The 18,818-nt window shown below is 46.5% G+C and overlaps 1 protein-coding gene across 3 annotated transcripts in view; it reads left to right on the forward strand.

Moving 5' to 3' along the window:
* PIEZO1 (piezo type mechanosensitive ion channel component 1) overlaps nt 1–18,818 on the forward strand; it is a 203,736-nt gene that overhangs the window by 176,105 nt on the left and 8,813 nt on the right. For all 3 annotated transcript variants that reach the window (XM_029608624.1, XM_029608626.1, XM_029608625.1), the window contains 9 exons: nt 6,736–6,950; nt 10,994–11,152; nt 12,003–12,150; nt 15,213–15,401; nt 16,078–16,170; nt 16,871–17,043; nt 17,473–17,595; nt 17,815–17,894; nt 18,019–18,214. In XM_029608624.1, coding sequence (XP_029464484.1) covers nt 6,736–6,950; nt 10,994–11,152; nt 12,003–12,150; nt 15,213–15,401; nt 16,078–16,170; nt 16,871–17,043; nt 17,473–17,595; nt 17,815–17,894; nt 18,019–18,214 — 1,376 coding nt within the window. The remainder of the gene's footprint in view (nt 1–6,735; nt 6,951–10,993; nt 11,153–12,002; nt 12,151–15,212; nt 15,402–16,077; nt 16,171–16,870; nt 17,044–17,472; nt 17,596–17,814; nt 17,895–18,018; nt 18,215–18,818) is intronic.

Below are 18,818 nucleotides of genomic sequence, written 5' to 3' on the forward strand. Positions count from 1 at the left end.
AGAAAAGAGAAGATTAAGGGCAGATAATTTTATGTTTAAGATTCTGCAAGAGACTGTTGAAGGTAGATGGAGCTGGAAGAACCATGAGGGAGGGAACTGGTGACACTTCAGAAATGGTTAGAGTCTGGCAGCTAAGATTTAATGCTAAAAAATGCAGAGCCTTGCATATGGCTCCAAGGGAGAAGTACAGTATAGGGGGTGAAATTCCTCTAAGTGGGAAGGAAGAATGGTATATGGGAGTGATTGTATCTGAGCTCAAGGTGGCCCAACAGGTGCATAAAGCAACAGCAAAAGCCAGAAAGATGCTTGGCTGCATAGGAAGAGGAATGGTCAGCAGAAAAAGGGAGGTGATATTGCCCCTGTACAGGTCCCTGGTGAGACCTCACTTGGATTGCTGTGTGCAGTTCTGGAGCCCGCACCTTCAAAAGGATATAAACAGGATGGAGTCGGTCCAGAGGGATGCTGCTAAAATGTCAGTGGTCCTCATTCTAAAGCATACGGGGACAGATATGAACATGTATTCCCTAGAGGAAAGGCAAGATAGAGGAGATACGATAGAGACATTCAAATATCTCAAAGGTTTCCATGCACAGGAGGTGAGCCTCTTTCAACAGAAAGGAGACTCTAGAATGAGGGGTCATGGGATATGGGTAACAGGGGTAAATTCAGGAGTAAGTCTTAGGAAATATTCCTTTACAGAAAGGGTGGAGGATGTGTGGAACGGCCTCCCCAGTGGAAGTGGTAGAGACAAGGACAGTATCTGAATTCAAGAAAGCATGGGATAAGCACAGGGGATGTCTGAGGGAGTGATGGGAATTATAGAGTTCAGTAGTTGATATGGGTGGTCAGACTGGATGCATGAGGTCTTTTTCTGCTGTCATGTTTCTATGTAACCAGAGGGCAAAGGTTAAATTGGAACAGGAATAACTTTCATTTAAAATCAAGAGTAATGAACGTCACAGCCGGAGTGCTAAGGCTTTGGAGCAGTCGCCATTGGATCCCGCTATGTTCAGTACTTTACTGGAAGGGACCCAGTAAAGAGACAATTTTGAAGATCCCCATAGAGTTCGCAGGCCTACAAGCAAATTTTCAAAGGGACGCACCTGGCAGAGCGGGACAGTGCGGTGACTTGATGGGGGAAGAACAGGGGAAGGGGAGAATTTAAAGATAAAATCCCTCCCCTGACTTAAGCCACCCCTCTTTCCCCACAGTGTGGAGAGCGTTGTGTACGTTACCTCGTGCTGGGAAGGGTGGAGGGGTGTGCAGATAACACTTGGCTTACTCACATAAAAGATTTTGGAAGCTCTCCCCATGTGACCAAAAGGTGTCTGAAGGTCCGGAAGCGAGCTGGACCTGAGCTTTGGGGTAACATTTCTGTAGTAAGGCCACCTCCCAGGGTCTCGCACAGCTCTGGCAACCAATTGGCTATTTTGGGGAGGTGGCAGCATTCCCAGGGGAAAATCAGCGTCACTTGTTTTTAGATTCTTACTACAATCAGGTGGTCTCTCCTACTTTGAGAGGACAGGGGTCGAAAGTGTGTTACTAGCGGTCATTTAACAGGCAGAAAGCGTGTTAACCATGATGATTTATTTATTTATCGAGTTTTATATGCCGTCATTCGGTTTCGCCATCATAACGGTTTACAAAAAATACAAAGGTTATAAGGTTAAGGAGGATAACAAAGGTTTCAAAAAGATTCAAAAGATTGTTAACATAGGGATATCATAAACAGGTTAGTTGTTGTTGGGTAGAAAGTGTTACCCACTATTTACACTGGTAGCATGTTAATTGCAGTGACGTACACGGGTAGAAAGCATGTTTCAGTGATATATATATATGTGTGTGTGTATATATATATGTGTGTGCGTGTGTATATATGTGTATATATATATATATGTGTATATGTATATACAAAATAACCCCCAAAACAATTTTTGGAGAAAGGAAAAAAGCACTTTTTAACTTACAGAAAATATCATACCACAAATCCTTCAATGAATATAAAAACATTGTATTTATTTCAAAATCATTAAAACAACCCGATTTTTTGAATATTAATTTTTTATATAAAATTACTCATATTGAACATTCCCCTTGAGAATATTAAAGAGGTTCTCTAGTCAATCTCCACACATTGATATCTTTGACCCTTTCCACTATACTGCTACTAAACCTCAATCTCTCCCTAAACTGTTGTACTTAGTACATTAAACACTGTTTATTATTGATAACCACAAAACAACCTACATAACATATAATTCTTAATACATACATAATAGTGTTATAGTTGATGATTAACAATACTTCATTACAAAATTAAGACCACCCTTATGTGCTCTACACTATCACATATAGATCTTAAAAATGCCTTTTTGAACTCCTTCATATGTAGTGTTTCCTGGTTATATGATTTTTCTTTCCCAACAACATATGTTATGTAGGTTGTTTTGTGGTTATCAATAATCAACAGTGTTTAATGTACTAAGTACGCGCAGGTCACCAGAGGCAGGCAGAGCTCCGGAGTCTCAATGCGTGGATGAGACGATGGTGCAAGGAAGAGGGATTCAGTTTTGTTAGGAACTGGGGAACCTTTTGGGGAAGGGGGAGTCTCTTCCGAAGGGATGGGCTCCACCTTAACCAGGATGGAACCAGACTGCTGGCGCTAACCCTTAAAAAGGAGATAGAGCAGCTTTTAAACTAGAACAAAGGGGAAAGCCGACAGTCGCTCAGCAGCGCATGGTTCGGAGAGATGTATCTTTAAAGGATACTAATGATGCACTAGAATTAGGGCATCCCGACAGTGAGGTTCCAATAATTAGAAAAGTAGTCCAAATGCCTGTAACTAAAAACTCACCTGAGCTAAAAAATTCTAACTTATCCCTATCAATTAAAAAGCAGAATAAAAATACAATCAAAAAACAAACTTTGAAATGTTTGTATGCTAATGCCAGAAGTCTAAGAAGTAAGATGGGAGAATTAGAATGTATAGCAGTAAATGATGACATAGACTTAATTGGCATCTCAGAGACATGGTGGAAAGAGGATAACCAATGGGACAGTGCTATACCGGGGTACAAATTATATCGCAATGACAGAGAGGAGCAGTCGGGAGGAGGTGTGGCGCTTTATGTCCGGGATGGCATAGAGTCCAACAGGATAAACATCCTGCATGAGACTAAATACAAAATTGAATCTTTATGGGTAGAAATCCCATGTGTGTCGGGGAAGACTATAGTGATAGGAGTATACTACCGTCCACCTGGTCAAGATGGTGAGATGGACAGTGAAATGCTAAGAGAAATTAGGGAAGCCAACCAAATTGGTAGTGCAGTAATAATGGGAGACTTCAATTACCCCAATATAGACTGGGTAAATGTATCATCGGGTCACGCTAGAGAGATAACGTTCCTGGATGGAATAAATGATAGCTTTATGGAGCAAATGGTTCAGGAACCGACGAGAGAGGGAGCAATTTTAGATCTAATTCTCAGTGGAGCACAGGACTTGGTGAGAGAGGTAACGGTGGTGGGGCCGCTTGGCAATAGTGATCATAATATGATCAGATTTGATTTAATGACTGGAAAAGGAACAGTGTGCAAATCCAAAGCTCTCGTGCTAAACTTTCAAAAGGGAAACTTTGATAAAATGAGAAAAATTGTTAGAAAAAAACTGAAAGGAGCAGCTACAAAAGTAAAAAATGTCCAAGAGGCGTGGTCATTGTTAAAAAATACCATTCTAGAAGCACAGTCCAGATGTATTCCACACATTAAGAAAGGTGGAAAGAAGGCAAAACGATTACCCGGCATGGTTAAAAGGGGAGGTGAAAGAAGCTATTTTAGCCAAAAGATCTTCATTCAAAAATTGGAAGAAGGATCCAACAGAAGAAAATAGGATAAAGCATAAACATTGGCAAGTTAAATGTAAGACATTGATAAGACAGGCTAAGAGAGAATTTGAAAAGAAGTTGGCTGTAGAGGCAAAAACTCACAGTAAAAACTTTTTTAAATATATCCGAAGCAGAAAGCCTGTGAGGGAGTCAGTTGGACCTTTAGATGATCGAGGGGTTAAAGGGGCACTTAGAGAAGATAAGGCCATCGCGGAAAGATTAAATGATTTCTTTGCTTCGGTGTTTACTGAAGAGGATGTTGGGGAGGTACCCGTAATGGAGAAGGTTTTCATGGGTAATGATTCAGATGGACTGAATCAAATCACGGTGAACCTAGAAGATGTGGTAGGCCTGATTGACAAACTGAAGAGTAGTAAATCACCTGGACCGGATGGTATACACCCCAGAGTTCTGAAGGAACTAAAAAATGAAATTTCAGACCTATTAGTAAAAATTTGTAACTTATCATTAAAATCATCCATTGTACCTGAAGACTGGAGGATAGCAAATGTAACCCCAATATTTAAAAAGGGCTCCAGGGGCGATCCGGGAAACTACAGACCGGTTAGCCTGACTTCAGTGCCAGGAAAAATAGTGGAAAGTGTTCTAAACATCAAAATCACAGAACATATAGAAAGACATGGTTTAATGGAACAAAGTCAGCATGGCTTTACCCAGGGCAAGTCTTGCCTCACAAATCTGCTTCACTTTTTTGAAGGAGTTAATAAACATGTGGATAAAGGTGAACCGGTAGATATAGTATACTTGGATTTTCAGAAGGCGTTTGACAAAGTTCCTCATGAGAGGCTTCTAGGAAAAGTAAAAAGTCATGGGATAGGTGGCGATGTCCTTTCGTGGATTGCAAACTGGCTAAAAGACAGGAAACAGAGAGTAGGATTAAATGGGCAATTTTCTCAGTGGAAGGGAGTGGACAGTGGAGTGCCTCAGGGATCTGTATTGGGACCCTTACTGTTCAATATATTTATAAATGATCTGGAAAGAAATACGACGAGTGAGATAATCAAATTTGCAGATGACACAAAATTGTGCAGAGTAGTTAAAACACAAGCAGATTGTGATAAATTGCAGGAAGACCTTGTGAGACTGGAAAATTGGGCATCCAAATGGCAGATGAAATTTAATGTGGAAAAGTGCAAGGTGATGCATATAGGGAAAAATAACCCATGCTATAATTACACGATGTTGGGTTCCATATTAGGTGCTACAACCCAAGAAAGAGATCTAGGTGTCATAGTGGATAACACATTGAAATCGTCGGTTCAGTGTGCTGCGGCAGTCAAAAAAGCAAACAGAATGTTGGGAATTATTAGAAAAGGAATGATGAATAAAACGGAAAATGTCATAATGCCTCTGTATCGCTCCATGGTGAGACCGCACCTTGAATACTGTGTACAATTCTGGTCGCCGCATCTCAAAAAAGATATAATTGCGATGGAGAAGGTACAGAGAAGGGCTACCAAAATGATAAGGGGAATGGAACAACTCCCCTATGAGGAAAGACTAAAGAGATTAGGACTTTTCAGCTTGGAGAAGAGACGACTGAGGGGGGATATGATAGAGGTGTTTAAAATCATGAGAGGTCTAGAACGGGTAGATGTGAATCGGTTATTTACTCTTTCAGATAGTAGAAGGACTAGGGGACACTCCATGAAGTTAGCATGGGGCACATTTAAAACTAATCGGAGAAAGTTCTTTTTTACTCAACGCACAATTAAACTCTGGAATTTGTTGCCAGAGAATGTGGTTCGTGCAGGTAGTATAGCTGTGTTTAAAAAAGGATTGGATAAGTTCTTGGAGGAGAAGTCCATTACCTGCTATTAGGTTCACTTAGAGAATAGCCACTGCCATTAGCAATGGTTACATGGAATAGACTTAGTTTTTGGGTACTTGCCAGGTTCTTATGGCCTGGATTGGCCACTGTTGGAAACAGGATGCTGGGCTTGATGGACCCTTGGTCTGACCCAGTATGGCATTTTCTTATGTTCTTATGTTCTTATGTTTAGGGAGAAATTGAGGTTTAGTAGCAGTATAGTGGAAAGGGTCAAAGATATCAATGTGTGGAGATTGACTAGAGAACTGCTTTAATATTCTCAAGGGGAATGTTCAATATGAGTAATTTTATATAAAAAATTAATATTCAAAAAATTGGGTTGTTTTAATGATTTTGAAATAAATACAATGTTTTTATATTCATTGAAGGATTTGTGGTATGATATTTTCTGTAAGTTAAAAAGTGCTTTTTTCCTTTCTCCAAAAATTGTTTTGGGGGTTATCTTGTATAATACAGTAAGCACTAATTAAGATACATAGATTGCCAGTTATTTGGATTTGTATATATATATGTGTGTGTGTGTGTATAAACCGTGTTAATGTGACTTTACACAGGTAGAAAGTGTAACATACATATTCACGGGTGGAAAATGTGTTAGGTTTACATAGGTAGAAAGTCTGTGTGTATTTTGCTTTGAAAATGGCTGCAAAGTCCATAGTTATAAATATCCGTGCCCCTGCCCTTTGTCACGGTTTAAAGATGACCCCTAATGAAGATGACTTTTAGATGTTTTTATGCAAGTAAATCCTGGGTTCATCTGCGTACAAATTCTAATACCCTCCCCCACATGTAGAAGTGTGCAGGCTCTTTCACTATGCGTGCCAATGTGCCTGCAGGGTAGAGGGGGCCTGTGGTGAATTCACTGCAAACCAGGACATTCAGCTGATCCTGGTTAGGGTCCTGAAACAAGGATCAAATTGGAAATGTGAGAATTCAGACAGGAGCAGAAAGGGGATCCCGTTCGTTTCACTTTTTCCCCTCTGTTCTCTCTGGCTAGAAACACTCAGCGGCTGCAGACATCGCCTCCTCCCTCTCAGATGACCAGGTGCCGGAGGCCTTCCTAGTCATGCTGCTTATCCAGTTCTCCACCATGGTGGTCGACCGGGCACTGTACCTCCGCAAAACTGTGCTGGGGAAGCTGATCTTCCAGGTCATCCTGGTGTTTGGGATCCATCTCTGGATGTTCTTCATTCTTCCTGCTGTCACCGAAAGGTAATGAGCCCCGTGTCCCAGAGGCCCCCCCTCGGCCTGCAAACATGAGCTGAGAATGAGGCCTTCGTGGCCTTGTGGCCAAGACTGAGAACCTGAAAATATGGGGAAAGGGGGAGGGATCAGTGTCTCACCACCACCCAACCCTACTGGGGACACACAACTGTTTGGACCTTGATACAACCAGGATGATTAAAGAAAAAGGATAGAGAAGAGCCTTCTATTCAGCTGCAGTAGATACCATGTCAAAACAGAAACCAGTCAGGCACGCGCTCGCATTCCCAATCAGCCCAGCTTTGTGTGGTGCAGTGAAAGGCACCCCCGTCCTGCGCTGGCTTGCCCTCGCTCCCGACACAGTCCCCTGGGGTGACCTGCACAGAGCAACAAGTACCCGCACAACTGGGCAGGCTGCATGGAGCACTTGGGTCTTCTTCTGTCCTCAGTTACGTTTTGCAGCGTCTGCGGGCGTAGCAGGTAATGCCTGAAAAGCTCCAGAAACCCAAGGATTAAGGAAATGTGCAAGGCCCCACCCGCACTGGAAAGGAATAGAGGGGGCGGGGAGGCAGGGCGGTGCAAGGCTTCCGGCTCCAGATGACAAAAAGCTGCGTAGCCATAAAGCAAACCTTATTAATCCATAATTAAAACATTAGTGCAGCAGAGGAGAGGCGGATGGAGCCTCCCCAACCACCAGCAGCACGTGCAAATTAGGTAAGAACATAAGAAAATGCCATACTGGGTCAGACCAAGGGTCCATCAAGCCCAGCATCCTGTTTCCAACAGTGGCCAATCCAGGCCATAAGAACCTGGCAAGTACCCAAAAACTAAGTCTATTCCATGTAACCATTGCTAATGGCAGTGGCTATTCTCTAAGTGAACTTAATAGCAGGTAATGGACTTCTCCTCCAAGAACTTATCCAATCCTTTTTTAAACACAGCTATACTAACTGCACGAACCACATTCTCTGGCAACAAATTCCAGAGTTTAATTGTGCGTTGAGTAAAAAAGAACTTTCTTCGATTAGTTTTAAATGTGCCCCATGCTAACTTCATGGAGTGTCCCCTAGTCCTTCTACTATCCGAAAGAGTAAATAACCGATTCACATCTACCCGTTCTAGACCTCTCATGATTTTAAACACCTCTATCATATCCCCCCTCAGTCGTCTCTTCTCCAAGCTGAAAAGTCCTAACCTCTTTAGTCTTTCCTCATAGGGGAGTTGTTCCATTCCCCTTATCATTTTGGTAGCCCTTCTCTGTACCTTCTCCATCGCAATTATATCTTTTTTGAGATGCGGCGACCAGAATTGTACACAGTATTCAAGGTGCGGTCTCACCATGGAGCGATAGAGGCATTATGACATTTTCCGTTTTATTCATCATTCCTTTTCTAATAATTCCCAACATTCTGTTTGCTTTTTTGACTGCCGCAGCACACTGAACCGACGATTTCAATGTGTTATCCACTATGACACCTAGATCTCTTTCTTGGGTTGTAGCACCTAATATGGAACCCAACATCGTGTAATTATAGCATGGGTTATTTTTCCCTATATGCATCACCTTGCACTTATCCACATTAAATTTCATCTGCCATTTGGATGCCCAATTTTCCAGTCTCACAAGGTCTTCCTGCAATTTATCACAATCTGCTTGTGATTTAACTACTCTGCACAATTTTGTGTCATCTGCAAATTTGATTATCTCACTCGTCGTATTTCTTTCCAGATCATTTATAAATATATTGAACAGTAAGGGTCCCAATACAGATCCCTGAGGCACTCCACTGTCCACTCCCTTCCACTGAGAAAATTGCCCATTTAATCCTACTCTCTGTTTCCTGGCCTTTAGCCAGTTTGCAATCCACGAAAGGACATCGCCACCTATCCCATGACTTTTTACTTTTCCTAGAAGCCTCTCATGAGGAACTTTGTCAAACGCCTTCTGAAAATCCAAGTATACTATATCTACCGGTTCACCTTTATCCACATGTTTATTAACTCCTTCAAAAAAGTGAAGCAGATTTGTGAGGCAAGACTTGCCCTGGGTAAAGCCATGCTGACTTTGTTCCATTAAACCATGTCTTTCTATATGTTCTGTGATTTTGATGTTTAGAACACTTTCCACTATTTTTCCTGGCACTGAAGTCAGGCTAACCGGTCTGTAGTTTCCCGGATCGCCCCTGGAGCCCTTTTTAAATATTGGGGTTACATTTGCTATCCTCCAGTCTTCAGGTACAATGGATGATTTTAATGATAACTTACAAATTTTTACTAATAGGTCTGAAATTTCATTTTTTAGTTCCTTCAGAACTCTGGGGTGTATACCATCCGGTCCAGGTGATTTACTACTCTTCAGTTTGTCAATCAGGCCTACCACATCTTCTAGGTTCACCGTGATTTGATTCAGTCCATCTGAATCATTACCCATGAAAACCTTCTCCATTACGGGTACCTCCCCAACATCCTCTTCAGTAAACACCGAAGCAAAGAAATCATTTAATCTTTCCGCGATGGCCTTATCTTCTCTAAGTGCCCCTTTAACCCCTCGATCATCTAACGGTCCAACTGACTCCCTCACAGGCTTTCTGCTTCGGATATATTTTAAAAAGTTTTTACTGTGAGTTTTTACCTCTACAGCCAACTTCTTTTCAAATTCTCTCTTCTACACAAACTGCTTAATATCTTAATTAGCTCTTGTGCTCCCCAATCAAGCAAGCTCAGTAATTAGCAATTGTCTGGTATCCATCCCTCATTTATTTATTTATTTATTTATTAGTTTTTATATACCGGGGTTCCTGTATAAAATAATTAGTAAATGATATGATATATATATTTATATCATAAAGGGGGTGAATTATTTTCTGTGTTTATTCCAAAGGGGGTTATGGATTTTAATTCATAAAGCCAATAACTTTCCCTAAATAAGAATTTCATGCAAAGCCAGAAATGGAATCCTTGAGCCACTCCTAAAATGCTGCGCCAGGGCCAGGTCTTCTCCCTGGGCAAGCCGGGGCTGGGGATGCTGTGGAAGGAGCACTCAGAGCCCCAGGGGTTGGGGGGTCCTCGGTCATTGCTCATCAAGGACACCGAGTGGTCCGGCCCCTGGCAGGGGACCGCCACTGGAAGTGGCTGAATGAAAGTAAAATGGAAGGGGATGGAAAAATCCGCAGACTGTTCTGAACAAAGACTGATTGCACCAGATCCTGACCTTGGTTCCGACTGAGCTGGAAGTCCAAAAGAGTGGCAGGAAATTGCCAGGTCAAAAGAGAGCTGAGCTGCACTGTACTGGGGATCGTTCTTTGTGATGCGCACAAGGCTCGTCCCAGCTGATAGAACCCTGGTTGCTAACCTCATGCTCCTTCGTCCCGGCCTCGCGCAGCCCATGCCTGGAATACGTGATTTAGCCGCTGTAGTCCAAGATCTGCATGCTTTCAAAAGCAAATTCTAAAAAAATCTTCCCACTATCTTTCCTAGCATGGCATCCACTGATAAAGTACCCCAGGTTTTTATTGAAACCGATGTCTGTCTTTATGCCTAGGAGAATTTGGCCTTTTCCTAAGAGAAATAAAGGTCAACAAACAAACAAACAAAAAAACTTGATACAGTTCTGCCCTGGCTTTCAGACGTTAATGCTCCCTTCCTCAGATGCCTCACTATTTTTAGCCTTTCGCAAAGGAATTGCTTGAGTATAAAACTAATTTCCATATGTTGCTGATTAACCCTTGATGAAGTGCCCTGCTGGGTGTGTGCTGCTGCTGCTGCTGCTGTAATCTTTTAATTACGCATTAATAAAGTGTGAGTTATGGCTTAAGGGTGGACTACACAGTTTTTTGCCTTCTATAAAATATAGAGTGGGGGAGGGGAGCAGGATAAAATCTGATTTCATATATGCCTTTCTCTTAAGGCAAGGCTCTGGCTCTCGATAAAAGGGAGAGCTGCGGATTCCCCTGTGAGGTTTGTGCGTGAGCGACATTAGCCCCTTGTTTTAAGCTGCTCTCGGACAGTCCAGCGCCCGCCCCCCTCATTCTCTTGCTCTCTCCCTCTCTCAGGATGTTTAACCAGAACACTGTGGCCCAACTCTGGTATTTCATAAAATGCATCTACTTTGCGCTCTCCGCCTACCAGATCCGCTGTGGCTACCCGACCCGCATCCTCGGCAACTTCCTCACCAAGCAGTACAACCACGTCAACCTCTTCCTTTTCCAAGGGTAAGTGCAGCCCTGGGCGCCCCTGTGGGACGGGCTCGCTCATTCTCAGCTCGCATGTTCCTCCCCGCATCGGTAATAACTTGATTTACACTCGGGCCAGAAGCCCCCTGCAGCACTGCTGGGAGAGGCCATGTGAGCAGGAGCGGCGCGTGTCCCGGTGGGACTGACTGCCCTTGCTAGACGCACTTCACCTTGTGCGCACCCTCTGGGGTTGGGTTGGGAAGAGACATTAGATGGGGGCGAGGGGGGGCTCATAGCACAGGAATATTTATCTGCCTCTTTGGAGCACATCTGTTCCTGCTCCTATTGCGTCTAAGGATCCCTGCTGCATGTCCGGTCCCAGCTCATCAGTGGAAGGGGCAGATTTATGCTCTGCTTAAACCATAACTCGGATGATTCAGTTGTGACAGGGCCAGAATAAGTTCAGGCCCTCTAAACTTTATGTGGAATCCGGAGGGCCTGACATTAAAAGGGAACGCCCTAGTCCCTTCCAAGGGCACTTTGAGATCTTACAGGACAATATAACAGAGTCAGCACTGGGGAGAAGGTGGAAGGCGATGGAGAACTGTCTTCAGTCTGGGCGAGCTGTGCTTTTTTGTGAGCTTGTATATGGGAACCATGCCCAGACTCCCATCTTGTGGGGACCCTGTAAAATCACTTGCAGGAAGCCCCCAGTGGTTCTGTAGCCCTGGCACAGGCTGGGCCGACGACAGAGCGGATCTTATTACCTGGTCAGTCTTTCACAGAATCCCAGGAGTTGTCGCCTGTTGGCTGCCTGGTTCCTCTCTTCCCCAGCTGGAGGGGGGAGTCGGACGCTGAGTGCTTTCTGCTCTCTTCTCTCCCACTGCAGCTTTCGCCTGGTGCCTTTCTTAGTGGAGCTGCGCGCAGTGATGGACTGGGTCTGGACAGACACCACGCTGTCCCTGTCCAACTGGATGTGCGTGGAGGATATCTACGCCAACATCTTCATCATCAAGTGCAGCCGTGAGACCGAGAAGGTAATGACGCTGTCTCCACTCCAGTGCTGCCGCACACGCATGCCTTGGTGCTAGACAGTTCGGAGCAGTAATGTGTCGAGTCCTCGGGAGATGGGAAGGGAGGTCAGGGAGAGGTTTGTGGTGGCTTCTCACTTCAGGGAACTGCTTTCACGTGTGGCTAGTCACAGGGGAGATGAGTTGCCTGGCCTTAATGAAATCTGTTCTGCTGGGCATTTACCAATGTAATGAAATACCAAATGATTCAGCAAGAGACAGGAGTGAAGTTGATTAGTAGATGTTGGGGAGGAGTCTTAGTACAAAAATGGCAGGAGATGCTGCAGGGCAGGAATGAGGTGCATTGGTAAAGATGTGTGAGAAGGTCTCAGGATTGGAATAGCAAAAGGTGCTGCAGGCAGGACTGAGGTGCATTGCCAGAGTTGGGTGGCTCAGTACTAGAATAGCAGGAGGTGCATTTGCAGTATGTGTACATTTAGAGGAGGACAGACAAAAACAGTAAATGGAATGAGTGATTCCAAAGTGCAAGAATTGGAGAATCAATCCACGAAAGTTTTCTGGAGAGGGGGATTTATGATGTATTTCTGACTGGAAAGTCACCATGGCTTTATTTGCTGCATTTGTTCTTTTACTGTCAGCTGCTTTTCATTAACCAGGTAGACTTAGGGAATAGCAGCATGGGATCTATCTGCTATTTGGGATCCTGCTAAGTACTTGCGACCAGGCTTAGCCACTATTGGAAACAGGATACTGGGCTTGACAGGCCCTCCGTTGGACCCAGTATGGCAAGTCTTATGTTCTCACTGCGAGGGAGGGGGGGTCGGAAAACCTCTGTTTCTGTTAGGGCACTGCTGTAGGCTATGAATGCACCAGGGGCACATCTGAGCTCAATGGGATACATCCCTGTCCCCGTTACATGGAGACAGGGCTGATAAGGGGCAGTGCTCTCCTTATGTAGGCACTGATAAGTACCCTGAAGATGCTTAGAAATTGGGGTTTCTCATCTCTTGGCGATAGTTCAAGTGCAGTTGAATGGGAACTGTGGTGAATGCCGGAGAAAGGTGAAACCCTCATTGTGCACCTCAATGGCCTCAAAATCAAGAAGGCAAGAGAAGAAACAGCGGGACAGGAAGGGCACTTTATATTGAGGCCCTTCCTTCTGTACTTGGTCTAACGTTCCACCTTCTGCACAGCTCTGCGGGAAACATCTCAGCACGTTTTCTGGCCTCTCTGTATGAAACTGCAAAGCATTTTAAGTGTTTGGCAGATTTTGTTAGGGGAGGGGGGGGGGGCACATAAAGCAAGAACATTCTCCTGGGACAGCAGGATGGTAATCCTCACACATGGGTGACATCAGATGGAGCCCTGATGAGGAAAGCTTATGTCAGAGTTTCTAGAACTTTGACCTGGCACACTGAGCATGCCCACCTTGCCCTATACCACGCGTCCACATGGGGTCCCCATCCAGTTTCTTTTTTTCCGCAGAGCTATAAGCCTTGCTGTGTGAGTGAACTCACTTTTGGCTGTTTTTGGCCTTGTGGAAAACTTTCCTTTTTCTCGCATTTTTCATGTTTTTTTCCGTTATTCTGTTGCCAGGTCCCCCTCGGTGCCATTCCCATAGTTCTTCTAGTCAGGTTTTTCAGCGATTCGGGTAAGTTTCCTTTCACACTTGATTCCCCATGGTGGTGGTGCATCGTTGCCGCCAAAATCGCTGCCCTGCCGCCTTTGTTTTTGGTTTGTGCTCCCTTTCTTTCATCCGACATGTCCAGTTTTCAGCAATGCCCCCGGTGCCTGAGGACCCATGTCCATCGCGAATCCACATAACATATGTGTTCACTCCCTGAGGGCATCGCATGACGACCAGGGTTGCCGCTTATGTACTCAGATGACTCCAAATGGATGTCAAATTCAACTCGAAAGATGGAACAGTTCTTCGGGTCAAAGAAGTCCAAGCCATTGGCATTGGTGGCATTGACATTGAAGGACCATGGAGCCGCACCAATGGACCCTAAATAAACAACATTTATGGGACCGTTGGTTCCGTTGATGCCATCGGTGGACAGGGGTGCCTGGGACCAACCTCCATCAATCTCCTCCAGGCTGAGGACTGTGGGTCCTTCATCATTGGTCTCTACACAGGAGAAAGACCAGGCCGAGCATCAAGGGAAGCCAAAGAAGCATCGGCACTGCTCCCCTTCAATGCATGGGGATGCACCAGCTTATGGTGCAATGCCCCTGAAGCAACCTTGCAGCAAAGAGTGCCAATCCTTGATTGTACCGAGGGTCCACAACGGTCTCAACCGGTCCCGAAGCCAGTCACCAATCCACCTCAAGGTTCCAAAGAGGATCAGGCCACCTCTCCTTCCTTCCAATTGATGTTGGCATCGGCAACATTCAAGGAGAAGCTAGAGTGCTGAGTCCAGTAAGCGGTGGACTGGGCACTTAAGGGTTTGAAGTGTAGAACCCAGCTCTCCTGCCTAGGGCCCGTTGTTTCGGTTCAGGTTGTCTTCCCCCCTCTGTTACCAACAACACTGCGGTTGTTGTGCCCGTTGGCATCTGGTTAGGTGTCTGTTGGTCCCCTTTTGTGTTGGGATTCACCTATGTGTGAGGACTACCATCCTGCTTGTCCTCGGAGAAAGCAGAGTTGCTTACCTGTAACAGGTGTTCTCCGAGGACAGCAGGATGTTAGTCCTCACGAACCCCCCCCCCCTTGCCACCCCGCGAAGTTGGGTTTCTCCTATTTTTTACTTTCATCGTAATTCTATGTTATGAGACTGGAGAGGGGACCCTGTGTGGACACGTGGTATAGGGCATGCTGGGAATGCTCAGTGTGCCTAGTCAACGTTCTAGGATACTTTGACATACATTTTCTGCTTTGGGGCTCCATTTGATGATGTCACCCATGGGTGACGGCTAACATCCTGCTGTCCTTGCTACAGGTAAGCAACTCTGCTTTCTCCTTTCCCAGTGTCTGGAGAAGCACACACGTATCAGAGGATGCATGGATAGACTGCACCTCCCTGTTGTAACTGGTTTGCACACAGACACGAGCTGTTCTTGTCCTCTAGAAATATCCGCAGCCAAAAGGCCAGAAGAAGAAGAAGATTGTGAAGTATGGGATGGGTGGCCTCATCATTTTCTTCCTCATCTGTATCATTTGGTTCCCGCTGCTTTTCATGTCCCTGGTGCGCTCTGTGGTGGGGGTGGTGAACCACCCCATCGATGTCACAGTTACTCTCAAACTGGGAGGATATGAGGTACAGCGGTGTGTGTATGGTGTGTTAGCACTGGAATAGCAGGGGGTGCTGCAGGGCAGGACTGAGGTGCATTGTGTGTGTGTGTGAAGGGAGTGGGATTCTCATTTCTACAGTAGGTAGGGGCGTACTGTGGATCAGGATTGAGGTGCATTGGCAGATCTATCTGTGGGAAGGGAGTCCCAGTACTGGAATAGCAGGGGTGCTGCAGGGCAGGATTGAGGTGCATTGGTGTATCTGTGTTGGGGGAGGGGAGGGCTCAGTACTGGAATAGCAGGGGGTGCTGCAGGGCTGGAGTGAGGTGCATTGGCAGAGCTGTGTGAATGAGGATCTCAGTACTGGAATAGCAGGGGTGCTGCAGGGCAGGAGTGAGGTGCATTGTTAAAGAGGTGTGTGGGTAGGGGGGAGTGTGGGTGTTGGTGTTGGCATTCTCAGTACAGGAGTACTATGGGTCAGGATTGAGGTGCATTAGCAAATCCTGTGTGTGGAAGGGGGTCTCCGTACTGGAATAATGTTGAGGGAGTATTGTGTGCAGGAATGTGGTATATTGGCAGAGCTGTGTATGTGAGGGGGTCTCTGTATTGGGATAGAAAGGATTATATTTGTGTGGAGGCTTTGCGGTTAATTTCCAGTCACCTCTTTACTGTCTGCTTCTCTTGTCCTTTGACTTCTCTTTCAGCCCCTTTCCACGACGAGTGCCCAGCAGCAGTCTATACAGCCTTTTACAGCCCAGGACTACGAAGCTCTCAATAACCAGTTTGAGAGGCAGCCTGTAAGTATTTGCCATCTCTCCCGCTGGCTGTGCTTGATGCTTCTGCGTCCTTCATCTTCTGCATGCGAGCGCACTGCGTGCTGCTAGGGACCTGCGGTGGAGGCCATGCTTCTCTGCCCTAGCTGCCAAGGCTTGCGCCGGAAGCTCTCTTTCCTTGCGATACTGGAAATCTCCAAAAATGCAAACCATTGACTGGTTGTGGATGTTAAGTGCCGGTGACCCCCTGTGACATTGCTGCCATCGGTTTGAGAAGTTTTCAGCTGAATATTTTTTTTTATACTGCAATCTGTGTGATAAGTGCAGAAAACACATTACCGTAAAGGTATAAACCTCTGCACAGAGTGAATGTGAGAGAAAAGCAGAGAATGTGAGAGCTGCTGGACTCCGGTGACCTAAGTAAAAACATAATCTGTATAAATGCTCCAAACAACCCATAAAAATGACTGGCACTGTCTGCTCGGGAGGACCTAGCAGAGGTCCTTAGCTGAGATGGCAAAGCTTCATAAGGTTCACATGGATGAACAGCCCGAGGCACCCCATCCTGTGTGAGTGTATCCTGATGCTCTCATACGCTGAGAACAAACAGATGAGCTGCTCCAGACACCCCCAGAAACATCCTGTCCCATCCGTCAGTGTGTCCCGATGTGCTCGCTGTTGCGTGCATCGTGTGTGTCCTGATGCTCCCCCTCCTCTCTCACAGACGGCGATGCAGTTTATCACGTTGTACAGCTACGAGGACATCGTGACGGCACGGATCGAGGGCAGCTCGGGCTCGCTCTGGAGCATCAGCCCGCCCAGCCGTGAGCAGATGCGGAAGGAACTGCAGAACAGCCCGTCCGACGTCATACTGCACTTCACCTGGAGTTTCCAAAGGTAGCGCATGGGGGGTGTGGAGAGGCTTAATGTGACGCGTGCTGTGCCCATCCTGTCCCTGGAAGCAGCCCCACAGGATGTCTGCAAGTCTGGAACCAGTAAGGACTCGCCTATGCACAGCCAGGGTTGAGAGTCCTTCAGACAAGGGTGACTGCAGCCCTTCAAACCTAAATTCCAAAACCAAAGAAAAACAATTCATGGCTTCCTGAAAAATAATTTTCCGTTTGTGAAAAATCAAGGCTTTTAAAGGATACTTACTGAGCTCGATATCCAAAGTGTGCGTGGATCTGATCTGGGCCTCGTGACACGGAGGAATGACCTGAGTTGAACGATGCCTGTGCTGGGAGGGGGCTGGCGACGAGGACCGTTTTGTGTGCCTTCAACTTCTGTGATTAAATCTCGCTGTGCTTTTTTTTTTTTTTCTTTCAGAGACTTAGCAAAGGGTGGGACGGTGGAGTACGCGTCCGAGAAGCATACCACGTACCTGGAACCAGGCAGCCCAGTGCGTGCCGAGCTGGCGGGGCTACTGCAGGGGACGCTGAATAAGCCTGTGTGAGTCTGCTTCCGGGGACAGCAGCCAGAGCCTTGGAAAGTGTCAGCAGTGCTTAGAAACGCCCGAGGCGCGGACTTTAAATTAATACCCGGGAAGGGGGGGGGGGGGGAGAGTGCAGTCTGCGACAGGAAGGGGACAGCAGGACAGAAAGGGATTTGTACGAGTGGCCCAGTGTGACAGCCATCGCTAGTTCCAATTGTTTGCCACTTGTGTTACAGCTCAGTGTCGCACCTGTTCCCGAAGTACATCCGAGCCCCGAATGGACCAGAGGCTAATCCAGTCAAGCAGCTGCAGCCAGGTCAGAGCAGAGATACTGCAGCAGCACAGCCGGGGCTCCGGCCTTAGTATTACGATGCTGTTCCCTGTAATTGCATTTCTGACTGCCTGTAGTTTAGTGACGGTGGCTGTGTTGCTCTTGCCAGGTGAGGAGGAGAGCTACCTGGACTTGGAGCTGCAGCTGAAGAGGGAGAGGATTGGAGAAGGGAACAGTTCCAGCAGCTTCCTGGAGTGGTGGGTGGTCCAGCTGAAGGACTGTCAGGATGACTGCACCATCCTGCCCATGGTTATCTTCAGTGACAAAGTCAGCCCCCCGAGCCTGGGCTTCCTCGCTGGATATGGGTGAGTTCAAGGATTGCTTCCTCGCCACGCACTGGGGCACAGTTTAACCCAGGGGTGGCCTGTGGCCCAACAGATTTTTTCCGGCCCTCCTCCTCTTCAGTTTGCCCCGTTAGAATTGGCCCGTCGGCACCTTCAGTGTCATCAACAATGGCCTGACGTCGCAGGCCTTTGTTGGTGACTTACAACTGGATGTTGGCAGCTGGAGGTGACAGCCCCCCCTCAGAGGGAACAGCGGGGCAAGAAGAGGAGGAGCATCGCCCAGCCAGTGGGGGGGGGGAGAAAGGGACGCCGGTGGATCCTATTCTACCAGTGGGGAAGAGAAGAGGCCCGTGCAGTTGGCTGTGGACCCTATGTCACCGGCACCGAAGAAAGAAAGAGGCCGCTGGTGGATCCTACCCCACTGGCGGTGCAGAGAAGAGGCCTGTGCGGCAGTGAAGACAGGAAGAGGTTGCTGGAGGATCCCTTCCCACCGGCGATGAAGAGGAGGCCCATCTCTTCGGTTCTCCCGACTGTGCAGAAGCTGCAAATCTGCATCGCCAGGCAAACTGAGTCTGGCTGTCGTCTCTGCAGGTCGCGCAGTGTTAAAAGCTCGTGAGGGCAGCAC

The sequence above is a fragment of the Rhinatrema bivittatum genome, chromosome 7, assembly GCF_901001135.1.
Source record: "Rhinatrema bivittatum chromosome 7, aRhiBiv1.1, whole genome shotgun sequence".
Taxonomy (NCBI): domain Eukaryota; kingdom Metazoa; phylum Chordata; class Amphibia; order Gymnophiona; family Rhinatrematidae; genus Rhinatrema; species Rhinatrema bivittatum.